A 16,000-nucleotide genomic window follows, 5' to 3' on the forward strand; every position below is an offset into this window, starting at 1 on the left:
ATTATACATATATTTTAATGATTGGATAAACGATATAATATATGTAAATCTTTTTTTTAAATTTAATTTGCCTTAAAATTTTTGCACATTCTACAATTTTGAATTCTTAAAATTTAAAATTATCGTACTTTATGACTTTATTACAAAGCATATTGGTTGTTGTATAAATAAATATTAAATATATTATCGATTATTATAGGCAGAATAATAATTTATGTTGTATATAATCAATGAAAAAAAATATATGATTAATCCACGATTAATCCTCTCATATATACTTTATTCTTATCAATATGTATTTTATACTTTAAAAACTGCCAAATTTACATTTCAATAAAATGTATGCCTGTTAACTAGCGTAAAATTATTATGAAATGAAGTTAGAAAACTGTATATACGAATACATTATAGTTTTACTTACTTGCCTAAGTATGTTATGAATTTCAGGAATGTTACGTGAATATTAAAAATATTAAAATAAAAAATTATATTAACGGAATAAAAAGGAATAATACACAAATTCATATATATATATATATATATATGTATATACGAAAAACAATAAAAAATATAATATTACAAATAGATAAATATTATAAATAGATAAAAATAATATTTTTGTGTGTTATATATAAATATAAGATTTTTTATTTCATTACATATTTTTTTTATATTATAAAATTATACATCATTGTTTCTCTGTTGCATTACGTGTGAAACATGTTAACTTTTATATATTGAAGAGCCTTGAAGATATGATTAATTGATTTATATCGATAAAAAAAGGCATTAGCAAGACATATTAATTTGTAAAGACATTTTTAACTGTGATGTTTCTGTGAAAGTTATGCAAAAAAAACATAATATGCATATATATATGCAGAGTCATGTTTAAGAATAACCGCGATAACCAGTTGGATTACCGAGGGTAGTAGCATAATTACCACCACGATAGCTGTAAGGACTTCTTGCTGAATATGTCGAACCATATCCGTAACCAGAAGTATCGTATCCATCATAACGATTGTAACCACTACGTCCAGATCCTAAATAATTGTCTTCGTAACCTCCGACACCATAACTTCCGTAACCCCCGTAACCCCCTCCAGGAATAATTCCTCTTCCGTAATCCCCACCATACCCGCTATAACCGCTACCATAGCCGCCATATCCTCCATATCCTCCATAACCACCATAGCCGCTATATCCAGGATAACTTCCTACATTACCGTAATATCTACAACAAAAAGAAAGACTTGTTTTTTTATTTTCTCATAATCAAATACGTCATGTAATTATGGAAAGAATTGTGTTTTTTCAGTGTTTCCTATTAATATTTGATTTATATTTTTTTCTATGTTTCATATTTTCTATAGCTCATATATTTTATTTCTCTCTTTATCCTTCCTTTTCTTATATTGTTTGCTTATTTCTTTAGACTTTATATTTTGAATTAAAAGCCAAAAAACTTTTTTGCAAAAAATTCAAGTATGAATCTAAATAAATTAAATTTACTATTAATGCTTTAACAAATCTTATGTTCGTGTTTTAACTACGTTTAAGTGGATAAAGTATTTCATATAAAAATATTGTATGCACTTTAATTTAAGCAAATATATAATAAACATAAAATGTAAAAAAAATAATACGCAATGTGTGGGGAAAGATCATTTGCACATCTTACCCGCTGCCGATGACACCTGGATATTGATAACCTCTATATCCTGGAATTAAGCTGCTACCGCGATATGAAGTACCAGGATAAACAGAGCCAATTATTCCCGAACCATAGCCAGTTCCATATGAATATCCTGGATATCCTCCAGGATATCCCCCAGGATATCCTCCGGGATATCCCCCAGGATATCCTCCAGGATATCCTCCAGGATATCCATAATCTTTGTTTATATGAAATGCTAAATGCAATTATTTTTTATATTAATAAATTATATATTATGCAAATCTACAATTTTAAGGAAATAAATATCTTTCGAAAAATTATTATCAAAAAATAGGGTTACACTCAGAAAAAATTAATTAAATTTACGAAATTTAATTTACTAATGAAAAAAAGTAATGTGTCAAATTATACACTTACATATTTTTCATTGTATTAATAAATTTTGCATATCTTTTTTAAATAATTCTAATTTTCATAATGCTCCTTTTAGAAAATTATTTTACATTTATTTCATGAAAATATATTTTTATAAAGTTATATAAAGAGAAAACTTTATACTTGACATATAACTTATACGCATGAATAATAATTCAGAAAAAATATATTATATAATAATTTACAATTTAAATCTTACAAATCCACTTCGATATTTCTATTGTGTATTACTTATGTATAGAACACAGAATATAATTTTTTAATTTATTTGTTTAAAAAATGAGTCATTATATCGTTTTATTAAATGCTGTTATTAATAATATAATCATTATAGAGCGAGATATTGATCGCACAGAAACAGACATGTAATCAAGCAAGTTTCCTATTCCGCGTAAAATCCGGAATAGGATATTACGAACGGTAATAGGTGTAATAATTGATTCATCTATTCCAACATGATGTAGTAGTATGCTATGAGTAATTGGCATATCATCTAAGTGTGTCACTACCGTTCTCACGCTCTGACTTTGAGAGTCGGGCGCTTCTCATTACAAAAAGAAAAAACGACACGTGATAATAAGATGCTAATAAAACAAACTGTTTGAAGGCCTTTCCTCTCGCGAAGAAATAACACATGATTCACGGGATTTCGAAGAAAATAATATCAACGTATATGTGTTTGTCACATACATGTTGAAATGAAATGCCCACTTTTCTAAATACAATACTTCTATAAATAATTCACAATTCTGGAAAATGAACATGTAATGAAATGAAAACTCGACCGTTTTAAAAATTATAGAATAATTAATGTCACAAATGGAACGATGCTCGTGTGCCTATTGTACGTTATGCAATAAAGTAGCTATTAAATTGTCATATCAAAAAAGCTAATTCGGAATCATGCGCCAGTGATCTCCTTGAATTATATTTTAATCATTTACCCAAGGTAGTATTATTCTTTTTTATTATTATTAAACAATAATATTAAAATAAGAATATTAATAAACATATCAATAATAATAAGTGTTACAAATCGAAATAAAATATTGATATTCTTACTTCGATCGCTCGCAGATGTAGCCAACTCTCCCTGCTGATCACCTGCATTACTCGTCGCATATACACCTTGTGCATCGTTTAATTTTGGGAATAATTTTGATAAACTTTCTGGAGCTTCAGTTGCACTATAGCATAATGCAACTAGAGCGTATATGGTCGATATCTATATAAAAACAGGTTTAATATATATTATATATATATTATATATATATATATATATATAGTTGTATGTGTAGTAATATAATTCTGATTTTGCTTTGTCAAACTAATTTTAATCTAAAAAATAACATATTTATAAAAAAAATGTATTTTGATGTTTAATCAATTTCTTTATATTAATATTAATATTATTTTGCTTATATTGTTATCAATTTCTTTTTAAGTTATCTTTTAATAATATTGTATAAGCAAATATTTTTTTTAACTAAAAACTAATTTGGAATTAAAATTTTACAAAAATTAATAAAATTTTAATAAAATAGAACAGACAAAAATTTAAAATTCGTGGTTATTAAATTAATATTCAAAATAAAGAAAACAAACAATAAGCAAAAATCTGTGATAAAAAGTAAGTTAAATACTAAATAAATATTTCATTTAATAAAAATAAATATTAAATAAAAAATATACTCCAAATTAGAGATTGCTTTAACGTTAATTGTCCATTTACCAGCTTAACTTAAAATCGCTCTTAAATACAGAAACTGTAAAAAGTGCAGCAAAACAGATTCGATATGTAAATATAATCTTGCATAAAAATACTTAATAATTTACTTATTTACTTACAGCAAGAATCAATTTCATATTGCTAAGGTAACTTTTTGCATTTTTCGGAGAAACACAGTGTTCGAGACACGAACAGATGATCTACTCTCGTATCGGCGTGCAAAACCTCTATATATCCTGTCCTCTAACACGTCAAGATACCCCTCCTCGTGCTTCAAGGTGGTCTCGGTTGTTTGAGCTTATGTCGCTCCTAGGAGTCGCGATGACAAGGACATTGACAAGAATCGGCGCGACACGCCCGAAGATGTGGAAACTATCTTTGCTTTACATTTCCTTCCGTTCGAATATACGTACATGCATGTATCGCAGTCTCGCTATGGTATATGGGATATTATGTAAGTCTCTTGCAAGTGCTGACACATAGGTTTAAATATAAGAGCATTTTGCAACAAGCAGTTTTGTTTCGGAGGAAATTTATTCCTCTATGTGTTTCTCATCATTTTATACGTCACTTTGGTGTTATTATTGTTATATAAAGATTCTCTATAAATTTATAAGTGCATATTCAGAGAATTGGATTATATTTTTGTAACAAAAAGCTATATGCAATATTTTTTTTTACCCTATTATATTTTATATAAAATTATTATATATCATATGTTTATGTAATTTTTTATATATATTTATAAAATTATTATATGTTATATAATATTTATATAAAATTATTTTATACTAACATTATTTTAAATTTATAAATATCAGACATTAGATGGGACATTTCACAAGTCAATATATTATACATAAATCTGTCCAATAAATATCTCTATTCGGATATCTCCTAAAGCTGTACAATATATGAAGCATTTTATTCTACTGAAATATTTAATTTCAATTTTACTTAAATGGAATTTTAAATGTAATGCTTAATTATTAATATTTAATATCAAAAATTAAAGCGTGTGAACTGAAAAACATTCGATTCGAACGTGTAATTTCGAATTTGTGCAAAAAAGTCAACTTTAAATTACATATTCAAAGAATCTATTCCTAAATTGAGTTCTACACATTATGATAATTGATAACATGACAAAAAGAATTTTTTTTTCGTTTTTTCTCTCTTGTAAGTAAATGCAATCTTATGTAACTGTTTCTATAGATAGTCGTGACATTAGGTTTACCGTCATATCGTTTCTTATATGCTTGCAAAGAGTTGGTTTCTCTTCATTAATAGCCTTCAGTACTAATAAGATACGTCTAAGTTTCGACAAAACACAGAGAAAGAAAAAGAATTCCTATAGCGAAACGTTTATTCTTTTCTTCTTTTCTCTTTTTTTTTTTAATCTCTCCTTCAATAAATGGAACTTTATTTGTACTAATTTCAAGAATAAAGTTTATTATGTTATGTTCCACGAAATTTAATTTTTATAAATTTTCGATATACAAACATACTTTTTTTTTTTAAATATCAATCTTACGCAAAGAGTGCGTACATATGGTAAATGCAGAAGACAGTCGGAACTTTCGTAATAATCTGAAAGACAACAGACTCTCTCTTCCTGTTATCTTTATCAGCACCTATGTATCCACCCTAATTTCGTATTGTAAATATATACTCTTGGTATAGAACAAACGTTGCACAGTCAGAAAGTATCAGAAAATAAATTTACAAAATTCTTTTAATTATATTTACTTTAAATCTCTATTTACAATTTTTCGTTTTATCATATTTGATTTAAGAATAAGATATATCACAATTATCAGCATGTTTTTGTCGGAAACGAAAAATATTATTACACTCCGAGATAATAGATACACACGAGAAAGCGATAAATTAAACAATAAAAGTTTTATGCAATCTTTTTATGCAATTTTACATTTTATATATCCACCTATATTACAGTACAATTGGTATTAATTTAATTAAAATAAAATAGAATTAAAGATTAATTCTTCAAAAAAAAAGAAAAAAAAACTTTATCGATTGAAGACGATACAATGTAAAGAGAGGGTGAAAGGTGAAACAGCGTTCAGGGTATATATTTCCTCTTTTTTTCAAAATAAATAAATATACGTATATGTTTTTCAGTTTTGGCTACGTCAGTCGATAAAGCCGTGCAAATTGGCTGCAAGTAGTTCAAGATCGCGTGACGTCGCGATTTGCTTCAAGGGATGACCATGCCTCAGATTATGTGACGATTAACGAGAATCGCGTGTCGCAGAAAACGTGCATAACGATCCGCACGTTCCCACGTGCATAACATTTAAACATGCCCTTTATTTAAATTTGTATGACAAAAAGATTACATCATTTTTTCCGGAAAATTCGTAAAACTCGCGAGATTAAGATAATACAATTTAATACAATTAATTATTGAATTAAAATTATTTAATTATTATTAATACATTTTAAATTACATTATTATTAAATTAAAATAACACAATTTAAAATGTTAAAAATACCGACGATTTGACATCGAAGCTCTGCGTCTGTACATGTGAAGTACGATCGATGTGAAATAATACCTGAAGACTGGATGCTGGAAAGATGTGGAGTTCGAAGGTTATCGATATCGATGGTTTTCTTCGCTGAGAAATAAATTTTGAATTTAAATATTCATAATGTAAGAAAAACGTTTTTATTGTTTTTAACTTACTATCGTATCGTACGAATGTTGCTTTTTGATTTTTGAATCGAATTGACGCCTCTAAGGAGACGAAATTTTCTAAAGTAATAATGCATGTAAATTCTTGAAAAAAAGCATATTAATAATTTTTGCCATCGTTAATAATTTTATAAACCTCTGATTGTATTCGCACAAGTACGTGAAATGTTAAAATATGTTTAAAATGTTTTATTAAATAAATTTTTTTTAATTAATTTAAAATTAATTAAGATTAATTATATGCCTAAAATTGAAAAACGTAACAAAATTTATCTAATAATAGGTAAAGAAAATTATGTTCATTTGGAAATTTATGTCTATTATTCACTGAAAAATCCACACTTCACAAAAGCTTCATCGAGCTAGGTCTTATTGTGATTAAGAATTATTCAATAGCGAGGAAGTTTGATTCGGACTTATACTTTCACATTCTTCAAACAATATCATCCCATAAGCTCTTATTTACACATAACGCGACATATATACAAAGTGTTGAAAATCTGCATGTACAAACTTCGAGGCTACATTGAAAGCTGAAAAACGTAAAACAGCTTCATAAATGTAGGTCTGGAAAGACATTCTTAAATTAAAAAATTGAAATGAGGATCTTTTGCGAATAAATCTAGATAAATGTAAACAGACATTAATTTTTAAATTATTATATATATATTCAAATGGACTCGTTTAGTTTTATAATATTTTATAGTATTTTAATGCAACATTTACATACCAAGATATTTAAAAATTAAGAAAAATTATTAAAAAAATGGTATATAAATTTTTGCTAGAAAAGAAAAAATCAGTTTGATAAAAAAATCTGAATATGAAGTTTGTAGATATTGTTTTTCAATACTTTGAATAACTACACATTTACAATTACATAAATAATAACGATTAGTATTAAATGCAATACAAGTACAAACCGTTATAACCATTATTTTAAAGACGACTTTATGCATTGATTTGCAAGGATAAAAAGCTGGTGCAAGTTTCATTTAAAAACAGTGTTTTCGTACTAAAAGAGAAGTATTACAATCGCTACAATGTAACTACATAAATATGACTTGTAATACTGAACTTGTAATACTGAATTATATATTATAGGCTAATTTTCTTTTACATGGCCGATTGAGTGCTACAGTATTTATGAAATTTCAATAGTAAAAATACATATTGCTCGTAAGAATAGCGAAGAAATAAATGTGAACAGTTATCTTCGCTCTGTTTGGAGGAAATAGATAATTTGCGAAAAGTGCAGAATACTAATACAGCAATATTACTCATTATATAATTCGCTTTGTTTAATTATTATTTTCTGACTCGTCATTGCAATCATACTAAATTATAAAATCACAAAAAATCATATAAATACATATTTTTTTATACTATACATTAAAATTAATTTGCCTTTCTTTTCAATATTATTATTAATAATAAGAAATAACTTATGTATACATTTTGCAAAATAATATATAAATATATAATATATATAAATATATAATAATATATAAATATTTTTGACATCATAATTCAATATAAATGCAATAACACTGAATCTTAAAAAAGACTTCTCGTGCAAGAAAAATCACTAATTTAATTTTCAAATATATTATAAAAGAATAAGAGAATTTTTTTTAACATCATGTTTTGAGAAAATAAATCATCCTCATTTATAGCACGCAGTATATACCTACCGACATAAGAAATTGATATTTATCTTTATAAATTAAGTTAGACAAATATGATTTTTAGGTAAGTTTAGATATTAAAAGATCATGCGCGCGCTGAATGCAAATTTATCTGATTTTAGTGCATTGATTTGTCTCCCCTAGCTTTACTTTCCTATATTAAATGTTCCATAAATATTCGACACTATTCGCTGTTAGATGTGTGATTAAATTACAATGATAAGTTACTCAATGAACGACACACAATGGCGTGAGTAAATGCTTCCCAGACTGGCCCAAATCTCGAAAGCCAGATTGTCCCCAAGCACAGAAGAAAACAGACTCCAACTAATATGGGCCTCGATTAATATTAGGATGTCGAAGCGTCATAAGTCTGGAAATCTGCAAAGCGATTGCTGACAATTAGTAAGAATATCACAAATAATGTAAATGCTGAAAATGATATGGAACACACTTGCACAAACATGTACATACATAAATGTTAGATTGCGCATCATTACAGAAAAATTTTTAGATATATATTCAATATAAAGATTTATTTGAAAGACTGGGCGATATATTTGCAGATATCTTGCATTACATAATATCAAGATAGATGCAATTATTGCCGATCTTATTTGGTTCTATTTTTTAAATGCGCTTATTTCAAGAGAATTCATTAAAAAATTATTTTATACATCGCCAATGTTTGGAAACAAAAAGATTAAATATCAATAAAATTGTTTATACATTATATAAAACATGCAATTGTTAGAAAAATAAATAAAATTACAGAAATATATAATGTTAAAAGATTTACGACTTAAAAAAAGATCTGTAATATCTGTTTTATACGAATATGAAATTTGGTACTTTAATAATTTAATACAATTAAACAAAAAACAAATATTAAAATAATTTAACAAGATAAAGAATTTATTAAAACAATAGAAGTTTGCAAATTTGATAATAAAACGCTCTTTTCTTCAAGTTTATCTTCAAAGACATGATATGTTATGAAGGGCCATCATCATAATCATGTACACATCGTAATCTCTGAAATATATCATTGTCAGATTTAAAGTAATGTATGCGCAAAACATTTGACATAATTTATTATTTACTCTCAAAATCTCAAACTCGAAAAATTTTTTATTGCTATTTTATAGATCTTTTACGTACAGTCAAACTCCTATATTGTCGGCACTTTTTCTTGTTACTTTTAAATTCCTTAATAGTTATTGCTCTCTCTTCTGCTGCTTTTCCACTATTTACTACATGACCACACAATTAACACATTAGTGCGCAAAAATGAGAAACAAAACAAATATCACTCAAAAATCCAACATTTACAAAATGACTAATATGGGAGCACGACTGTAACTCGTAAAACAATATAGTATGAAATTTATGTTTTGTCGAAGAAAAAAAGTTACCTCATTGGATCTTCAAAGTAGTCGGATGGCACTTGAAACAACTCTGGATCTATGTCATTTCGAAAGGCGAACTCTTGAAAAGTTATTTTAGCAGTGACCGTAGGCAAAATCGGTATGTCGATCTTAACTGGAAATCCAGGGGGCAACTTCATAAGTACAAATTGTCGTAACTTGCTTAGATGCTTAAACGGCGTGATCACTTCCAGAACATTAAGTAACATATCGACGGTGAGGGGAAAATCCGGACTCATCGCCACAGTGGCCTTGAAAGATTTACTACTTTCCTTATAAACAAGATTTCTTCCTAGAAGTGGACATTGACCTGGCGGAGCAACGGCATATTCATCCCACGTGATGTTCGATTCTGGTGGCGGATTCAAAGATGCTCTTCTTAAAGGAGGCTAAATAAAATTATTTATAAAATTATCTATTAATATATCAATTATTTTATATTAAGCTAAAAAGTTTTTAAAGCTTAATAATATATTTTACATTTCAATTGAAATCTCACCTCGCCATTTTTAAAACCTTGAGAACTACCTTTGGTAAGAGACTCCATAATAGCTTTATTCTTTTGGAGATCCTCCTCGCTTAAATGTTCGCGACGTTTTCTACTTTCCAAAACCATGCCGTTAATTTGATAGAAATCGGCATGAAAGGTTCCTACCATTTCCTAATTTTAAGAAGTATTTAGTTAATATTATTTTTTCTACTATTCTTCAGCTAATGTTGAGTGTAAAATATAATTGACTCAAAATTGAAAGAAAATTTTTAGTTAAAAGAAAAAAAATTTTCATTACTTTTATTCTGTATAAATTATCTTTTATTCCCTTATTCCATTACTATACTTACTCTTTTGTCTTCTCTAAAAATCCATCCTGTCTGTGCTCTAGAAAATGTGATACCTTTGGTAGACATTTGTGCTGCCATAATATCGCTAGACATAAGAATATCAACTTCATCCTCTATCTCGAGTTCCGTTTCCTAAAATTTATATACAAAAAAAACATTGTTTTAATAATAAATAAGATAAAATGATATCTAGATTATTCTATTGTGGGATGTTTATGTATAAATTTAATGTTAATGTTATGTATGCTAGAGAAATATCTATCAAAATTTTAAAGTTTCCAGTAGTTATATAGGATAAAGTTCATTACATATAATGTAATTTTTTACCCCACTGTACAAGTATGTTAACCTTATGTCTCACTCTTTGGAAAAGTTTGGCTTTATTGTCGAGGACAATCAACGAATGCCCGGGCTTTTGGTCACCGTTGAAGATAAAAGATATGTCTCCTCTTTCCCATCTCATATCATTAAAGTCTACAAGAGTTGTGTCCATCCTAATCGAAGCCCCGCTTTTATGGATCTTACATATATCTGACGGCAACACTCTCGAAACTAATGGTACTGAAAAGAAATTTATATTTATATATTTATATATTTATATACCTAAGAAAAGATGAAACAAATCATTCAGCTCATTTATTTTAGTGATAATTCGAAAAAATTATTTACATCAAAGCAAAAGCATATAATACTATGACAAAAGAGTGCTAAGAAAAAATTAGGGTGCCATATTCGTGGAAGCAAACATCCTGATTGCTTTCCAGGGGTGCACCATGATAAACAATATAATTCTGTAAATAGGAAAATTGTCAGCAATTAGAGATATAAAACAACGCATGAGAAACTTACCCCAACTTTGAAAATCCCATTTTAATTCCATATAAAAATCGCCCATTTGATGCAACGCGGCAACTAGATTTGGCCTCCTTTCCTCCATCTGCTCTCTTGTTTGTTGCTTCAATTTGCGCACTAAAGATGATACTATGAAAAAGATAACACATATATTACAACTCTGATCTTACACATTTTAATTATATAATAATACATGGGTTATATCACTTTAATTAGATTATTTTTCAAATATTATTTAAACTTAGAAGCTAAAAAACTAATGTTTCATATCTCTCAGTATTAAAATGTCTTCAACTTGATTTGTTATATATAATAAAGTATACAAGATAAAAAGATTTAAATTTAAGTTTGAAAATTTTCTTTGTAGCTTTTTACTCTGTTGATTGATCACAAAAATAAGTGAGATATATTAAATCAAGCTGTTATATTATACAAACTGGTTTGTCTATCTCCATAACTGATTGCTTCGGCCAATGGACTCCAGCCAGCTAGATTCTTCACTTTTACAGGTGCACCATGTGCAAGCAATAATTGAACACATTCTATAATATAAAACAAAATATTTGTTGAATCCCTCTACATATTAATTTAAAACATTTTTAACATTTCATTAGTTCCCTCAAATCTGGATAAAAAATCTTAATGTTTGTCAATTTTGTATAATCGACTTGCAATGTGTTATGTTTCTGATATCTGATATATAGTTTAAATATAATTAAAGCTTCTTATTCATGGAATAAAAATTTGTAATCGCTCTTTTTATTTGTGACCAAAAAATTCTGTATTTGTGATCAAAGTTTCAATTCTATTCTCTATATTATCTTTGTGAATTTTTCTTTGATCTTTTAATGGAGAGAAATCTGATTTTTAAAAGAAAGATAAAAGGAAGCTGATTATAAATTTCAGTTTAGGAGCCTGTAAAGTTCTGCGAAACAAGAAAAAATTTAAACCAATTTCTAGTCCAATAATATTGAAATAATTTGTTGTAATCCTAATAATGTATAGATCTTAAAAAATATTATATATTCATATTGAGTATTAGTTATATATTAATATGAGATAAAACAATTTTCTTAAGTTTTAATTTTCTTAGAACGCATCTTATACTTCCATATATTTTACAATCCCATATTTGTGTTGTCCAGCATTTTGACAGAACCTATCCTTAGCGAATAAGGAGCTTTAACTGTACTAATGTATGTAGCAAAATAGAACGTATCAAGCCTTCCGTACCTTTTCTTCCTAACATCACAGCTAAATGCAAAGGTGTGTTCCCTGCAACAGAGAATGCAAAGAAATATAAATATAAAACTGTACCACAGATTTTGGTAGAAGATCCAACAATTTAACTCGTCCTCTATCTGTATTAACTGTCAACAAGAGCTGTATAAAGTACATTTCGACACACCTTGTTTATCCTTTTCGGCAATATCGTGCGTCTTAATTAAAGAACTCAGCGTCTTGACGCTGCCTTGAAATATACACCTGTGTATCGGATACTTCTCGCCTTCCTCCTGCGCCATCGTCATCGGCATTTGAGATCTGTCATGCGTTACAACGGTAGGCGAGTAGTCGGACGCAAAATGTTGCAGCTTACATCGCGACACGTTCCACGTGTGACATTAATAAACCGTACCATCATATCGCCGTTACGTCATAAGCATCGCAGCACATGTTTCGCTTCCTGTCAAATTTGCGACCCCGCGTGCGTGTGTGCACGACACTTACATAACTTTCACACAACTCTTTCCTTTTCTCTCTCTCTCTCTCCCCTTTTCTCTCTCTCTCTCTCTCTCTCTCTCTTTTCTTCTCTGTTTTGCTTAGGCTTTATTTGCCTCTATCGACCTTCTCTGGCGTTAAACAATCGTTGTTTTGTTTCACTCAAAAACGAATTTCTACGGAATCCTCGTACACCATTATACCCACACACTTGCCCAAAATCCATACGCGTGTATGTATGTATATGTGCATACATATATGTGTGCTCGAGCTCCGAAACTTGTTCTCACAAAGATGTTAACCTTACTCGAGACAAGGCAACATTAATTTGCAACTATTTTTGGCGGCTGAATAATTTATCGAAATTTGCATTTGTTTTTACGCAAGTGTATGTGCAATGCCAACACGAGCACGCTCTTCTAATCACTGCTAATTGTCTCCAGAAGTGTGTTCGTAAATTAGTACGATTGAAAATGACACGAGCGCGTGTTTACCACTGACAATGTGAATTGTGTACATACCTGAAGGAGAATTAAATGCTATCCGAGAGAGATAGCGACACGAGACTCTCTCTTAAAGAAATCGATCAATCATAATAAAGCTTATTGGAAAATGAATTAATTAATCTTGATGAATTAAACTATATATTAATTAATTAATTTTAGATTTTAATTATCTTGGTGAAAAAAAATCTCAATTTTTTAGAAAATTTTGGAAATTTTTAATATTTTAAATTTTAATTTTAGTTAATTAATAATTTAAATTTTGTATAAAATTTTGAAAGAAATATCAGATTTACTCAAGTTTTCAATTATTTTTTAGAAGATTATAAAAAAAGAACTGTCAATATATATTACATTTATACACATGAAAATTTTTAATAAAATTATATATTTACGATAAAAATACGAAATATTCGGAAGCCCTTTTCTCTAAGAAAATATGAAATATCTCTACATTACTAAGAATACTTATATGAGGAATTTTTAATGTGTTTTATTAATAGAATATTTTTGAAAAATTCATGATTTATCAGTTTTTTTGCCTTGTCTTTGATGAATGCATTTCATTTAGCAACACGAATTAATACGTACGTGTTATTCTATCTTTTTTGTCAACTGATGTAATCGAATAAGCGCAGTAAGATAGAATGAGATATATGTTGACTTCATCATCATTAATTAATGATGTATTATACCTTTGTTCGATATTCATTGGAAAATAAAAATTAACAATAGATGATGCTTGCGTTTTTGTGTCGCTATGCAATCAAACAAGACAGAAAAATAAAAACTAATTAAATCATGGATTTCTCAGATTGTGAAAATATTTGAGTTATTATTTGAGTTATCTTATTTTCAGATCTATACTGATCTTAAAAAATACGAAAAATAACGATGAATTTACTCAAAAATTTTCAGATTCTTTTTCTAAACATTTCTGAAAAATATGCTAAAATCTAAAAATTTGTATGAAAAATTCTGAGAATATTTTTCACTAAAGTATTATTTAAGTAATTAATTAATTAAAATTAAATCTAATTCAAGATGTCATTAAAGTATTTAATTAAACTTTTGCTAAAACTTATACAAATCTTTTATTTTAAAGGAGAGAGAGAGCCCATTATGAGGAAGCTCTCTCCCTCTTTCTCTCTTTCTCTCTCTTCTTCCTTTTGTTACTTTTTTATGTAATAATTATGTGAAAGACCTTGTTCCAATATGTCGTTCCAATAAAAAAAGTAAGATATTTTGTGTGTCAATGGATTATTCAAGAATCAGAATATAAAAAATATGCTTTAAAATATATATGTTTCCCTCAAAATGTATGAGAAATATGATTCAAGTTCAAAAAAACTTAAATATATTTTTTCCAACTTAATTTTTTAAGTTTCAAAGTTAAGTCTCTTGAAAATAAAATCTGATGTAAAAAGATTTTATTTTACATTTTCAACTTACTTTTACGCAAGAAATCACTTTTTTCAGTCTTGTTATACTTGGTTTCACACGCATGATACACATGTGCATACATATGCATAATACATACATTCCATGTACAATAATTACATGTTATAATTTAAAAAAATGAGTGCTATATGTGTAATTATACTGTTATTTTTCAGAAGGCATCGGACTTTTGTAATCCTGCAATGATATGCTGCATCACCGCTGCATGTGTATCTCTATATTGCAATCTTATAAATATAAGATTTCTACAACTTTTTTCTGTTATATAAAAAATTTGATTAATATTTTCTACAATTTTTTAATTATTTTTTACACTTAACATCTAGATAATAAAAAATTTGATTAATATTTTCAACAAATTTTTTATTATTTCTTACGCTAAACATCTGCATAAAAAAAGATTAAAATTATGCTCAAAGTCTTTTCAAGTAAAATTAATTCAAAATTAAAGGACACACACAAATTTCTATTTCTTAGTGACGCAATACTCTTATATGAATAACAATGAGAAGAAGCAGCTTATATAAGAAGAAACAACAAGATTTGACTTATGTAAGAAAAAAAAATCATATCATTTTATTTAACAAAATAAATATGATCTTGAAACGACGGAAATATATCTATAATCTGGAACAAATTTGTGACTGAAATTACATCGCTCCCTTCTCCTAGGAATGTTAAAATAGAAAATAAACTTTATTTAAAACACTTTTTTTCTGACTAATTAAAAATTAGCAAAAATCATCATGTGGAGTAATTAAAAGTGGCACACCTTGTACATAAATAGTGTCCTGACCAGAACATGATGTCCATACTTTAATCTTGATCATAGTCTAACTACATTAATATGCATAGATAAAATCTTAGATGGAACAAAGAACTTTTTACTTATACAGGCAGAGTGCATTTTTTCTTTTCCTCGATAAAAGTTGATTGGCTGGAT

The 16,000-nt window shown here is 27.7% G+C and overlaps 2 protein-coding genes across 6 annotated transcripts; both read right to left on the reverse strand.

Moving 5' to 3' along the window:
• Window positions 1-615: 615 nt before the first annotated feature.
• LOC140674206 (uncharacterized) lies at window positions 616-4,105 on the reverse strand. The gene is made up of 4 exons (XM_072907601.1): window positions 3,965-4,105; window positions 3,179-3,341; window positions 1,685-1,916; window positions 616-1,237 (listed from the first exon to the last, which is right to left on the reverse strand). The coding sequence occupies exons 1-4, from the start codon at window positions 3,980-3,982 to the stop codon at window positions 892-894; spliced, it is 759 nt and encodes a 252-aa protein (XP_072763702.1). The 5' UTR covers window positions 3,983-4,105; the 3' UTR covers window positions 616-891.
• Window positions 4,106-5,794: 1,689 nt separating this feature from the next.
• On the reverse strand, window positions 5,795-13,602 carry LOC140674199 (ankyrin repeat domain-containing protein 13C). 5 transcript variants are annotated; one of them, XR_012048166.1, is made up of 10 exons: window positions 12,783-13,601; window positions 12,608-12,649; window positions 11,812-11,916; window positions 11,372-11,503; window positions 10,872-11,083; window positions 10,523-10,654; window positions 10,182-10,343; window positions 9,671-10,071; window positions 9,417-9,508; window positions 9,151-9,290 (listed from the first exon to the last, which is right to left on the reverse strand). XR_012048166.1 is itself a non-coding variant. In XM_072907588.1 (9 exons), the coding sequence occupies exons 1-9, from the start codon at window positions 12,907-12,909 to the stop codon at window positions 6,466-6,468; spliced, it is 1,338 nt and encodes a 445-aa protein (XP_072763689.1). In that variant the 5' UTR covers window positions 12,910-13,601; the 3' UTR covers window positions 5,795-6,465. The 5 variants fall into 5 exon arrangements, 4 of the variants coding, with proteins under 4 accessions (XP_072763689.1, XP_072763690.1, XP_072763688.1 ...); XM_072907588.1 differs by lacking the exons at window positions 9,151-9,290; window positions 9,417-9,508 and adding an exon at window positions 5,795-6,490; XM_072907589.1 differs by lacking the exons at window positions 9,151-9,290; window positions 9,417-9,508 and adding an exon at window positions 6,742-8,636.
• Between the last annotated feature and the right edge of the window lie 2,398 nt (window positions 13,603-16,000).

This window comes from Anoplolepis gracilipes, chromosome 15, assembly GCF_047496725.1.
Source record: "Anoplolepis gracilipes chromosome 15, ASM4749672v1, whole genome shotgun sequence".
Lineage (NCBI taxonomy): Eukaryota > Metazoa > Arthropoda > Insecta > Hymenoptera > Formicidae > Anoplolepis > Anoplolepis gracilipes.

Bases quoted from the DNA above. Each gene is read 5' to 3' on its own strand.
- LOC140674206 (XM_072907601.1), bottom strand. The intron at 1,917-3,178 runs GTAAGAATATCA...AATTGCATTTAG, and splicing joins TACATCTGCGAGCGATCGAA to CATTTCATATAAACAAAGAT. The intron at 1,238-1,684 runs GTAAGATGTGCA...TTTTTGTTGTAG, and splicing joins CCAGGTGTCATCGGCAGCGG to ATATTACGGTAATGTAGGAA.
- LOC140674199 (XM_072907586.1), bottom strand. From the start codon at position 12,909: ATGCCGATGACGATGGCGCAGGAGGAAGGCGAGAAGTATCCGATACAC. The intron at 10,655-10,871 runs GTTAACATACTT...TATAAATTTTAG, and splicing joins TCCAAAGAGTGAGACATAAG to GAAACGGAACTCGAGATAGA. The intron at 9,291-9,670 runs GTAACTTTTTTT...GATATATTTCAG, and splicing joins TACTTTGAAGATCCAATGAG to AGATTACGATGTGTACATGA.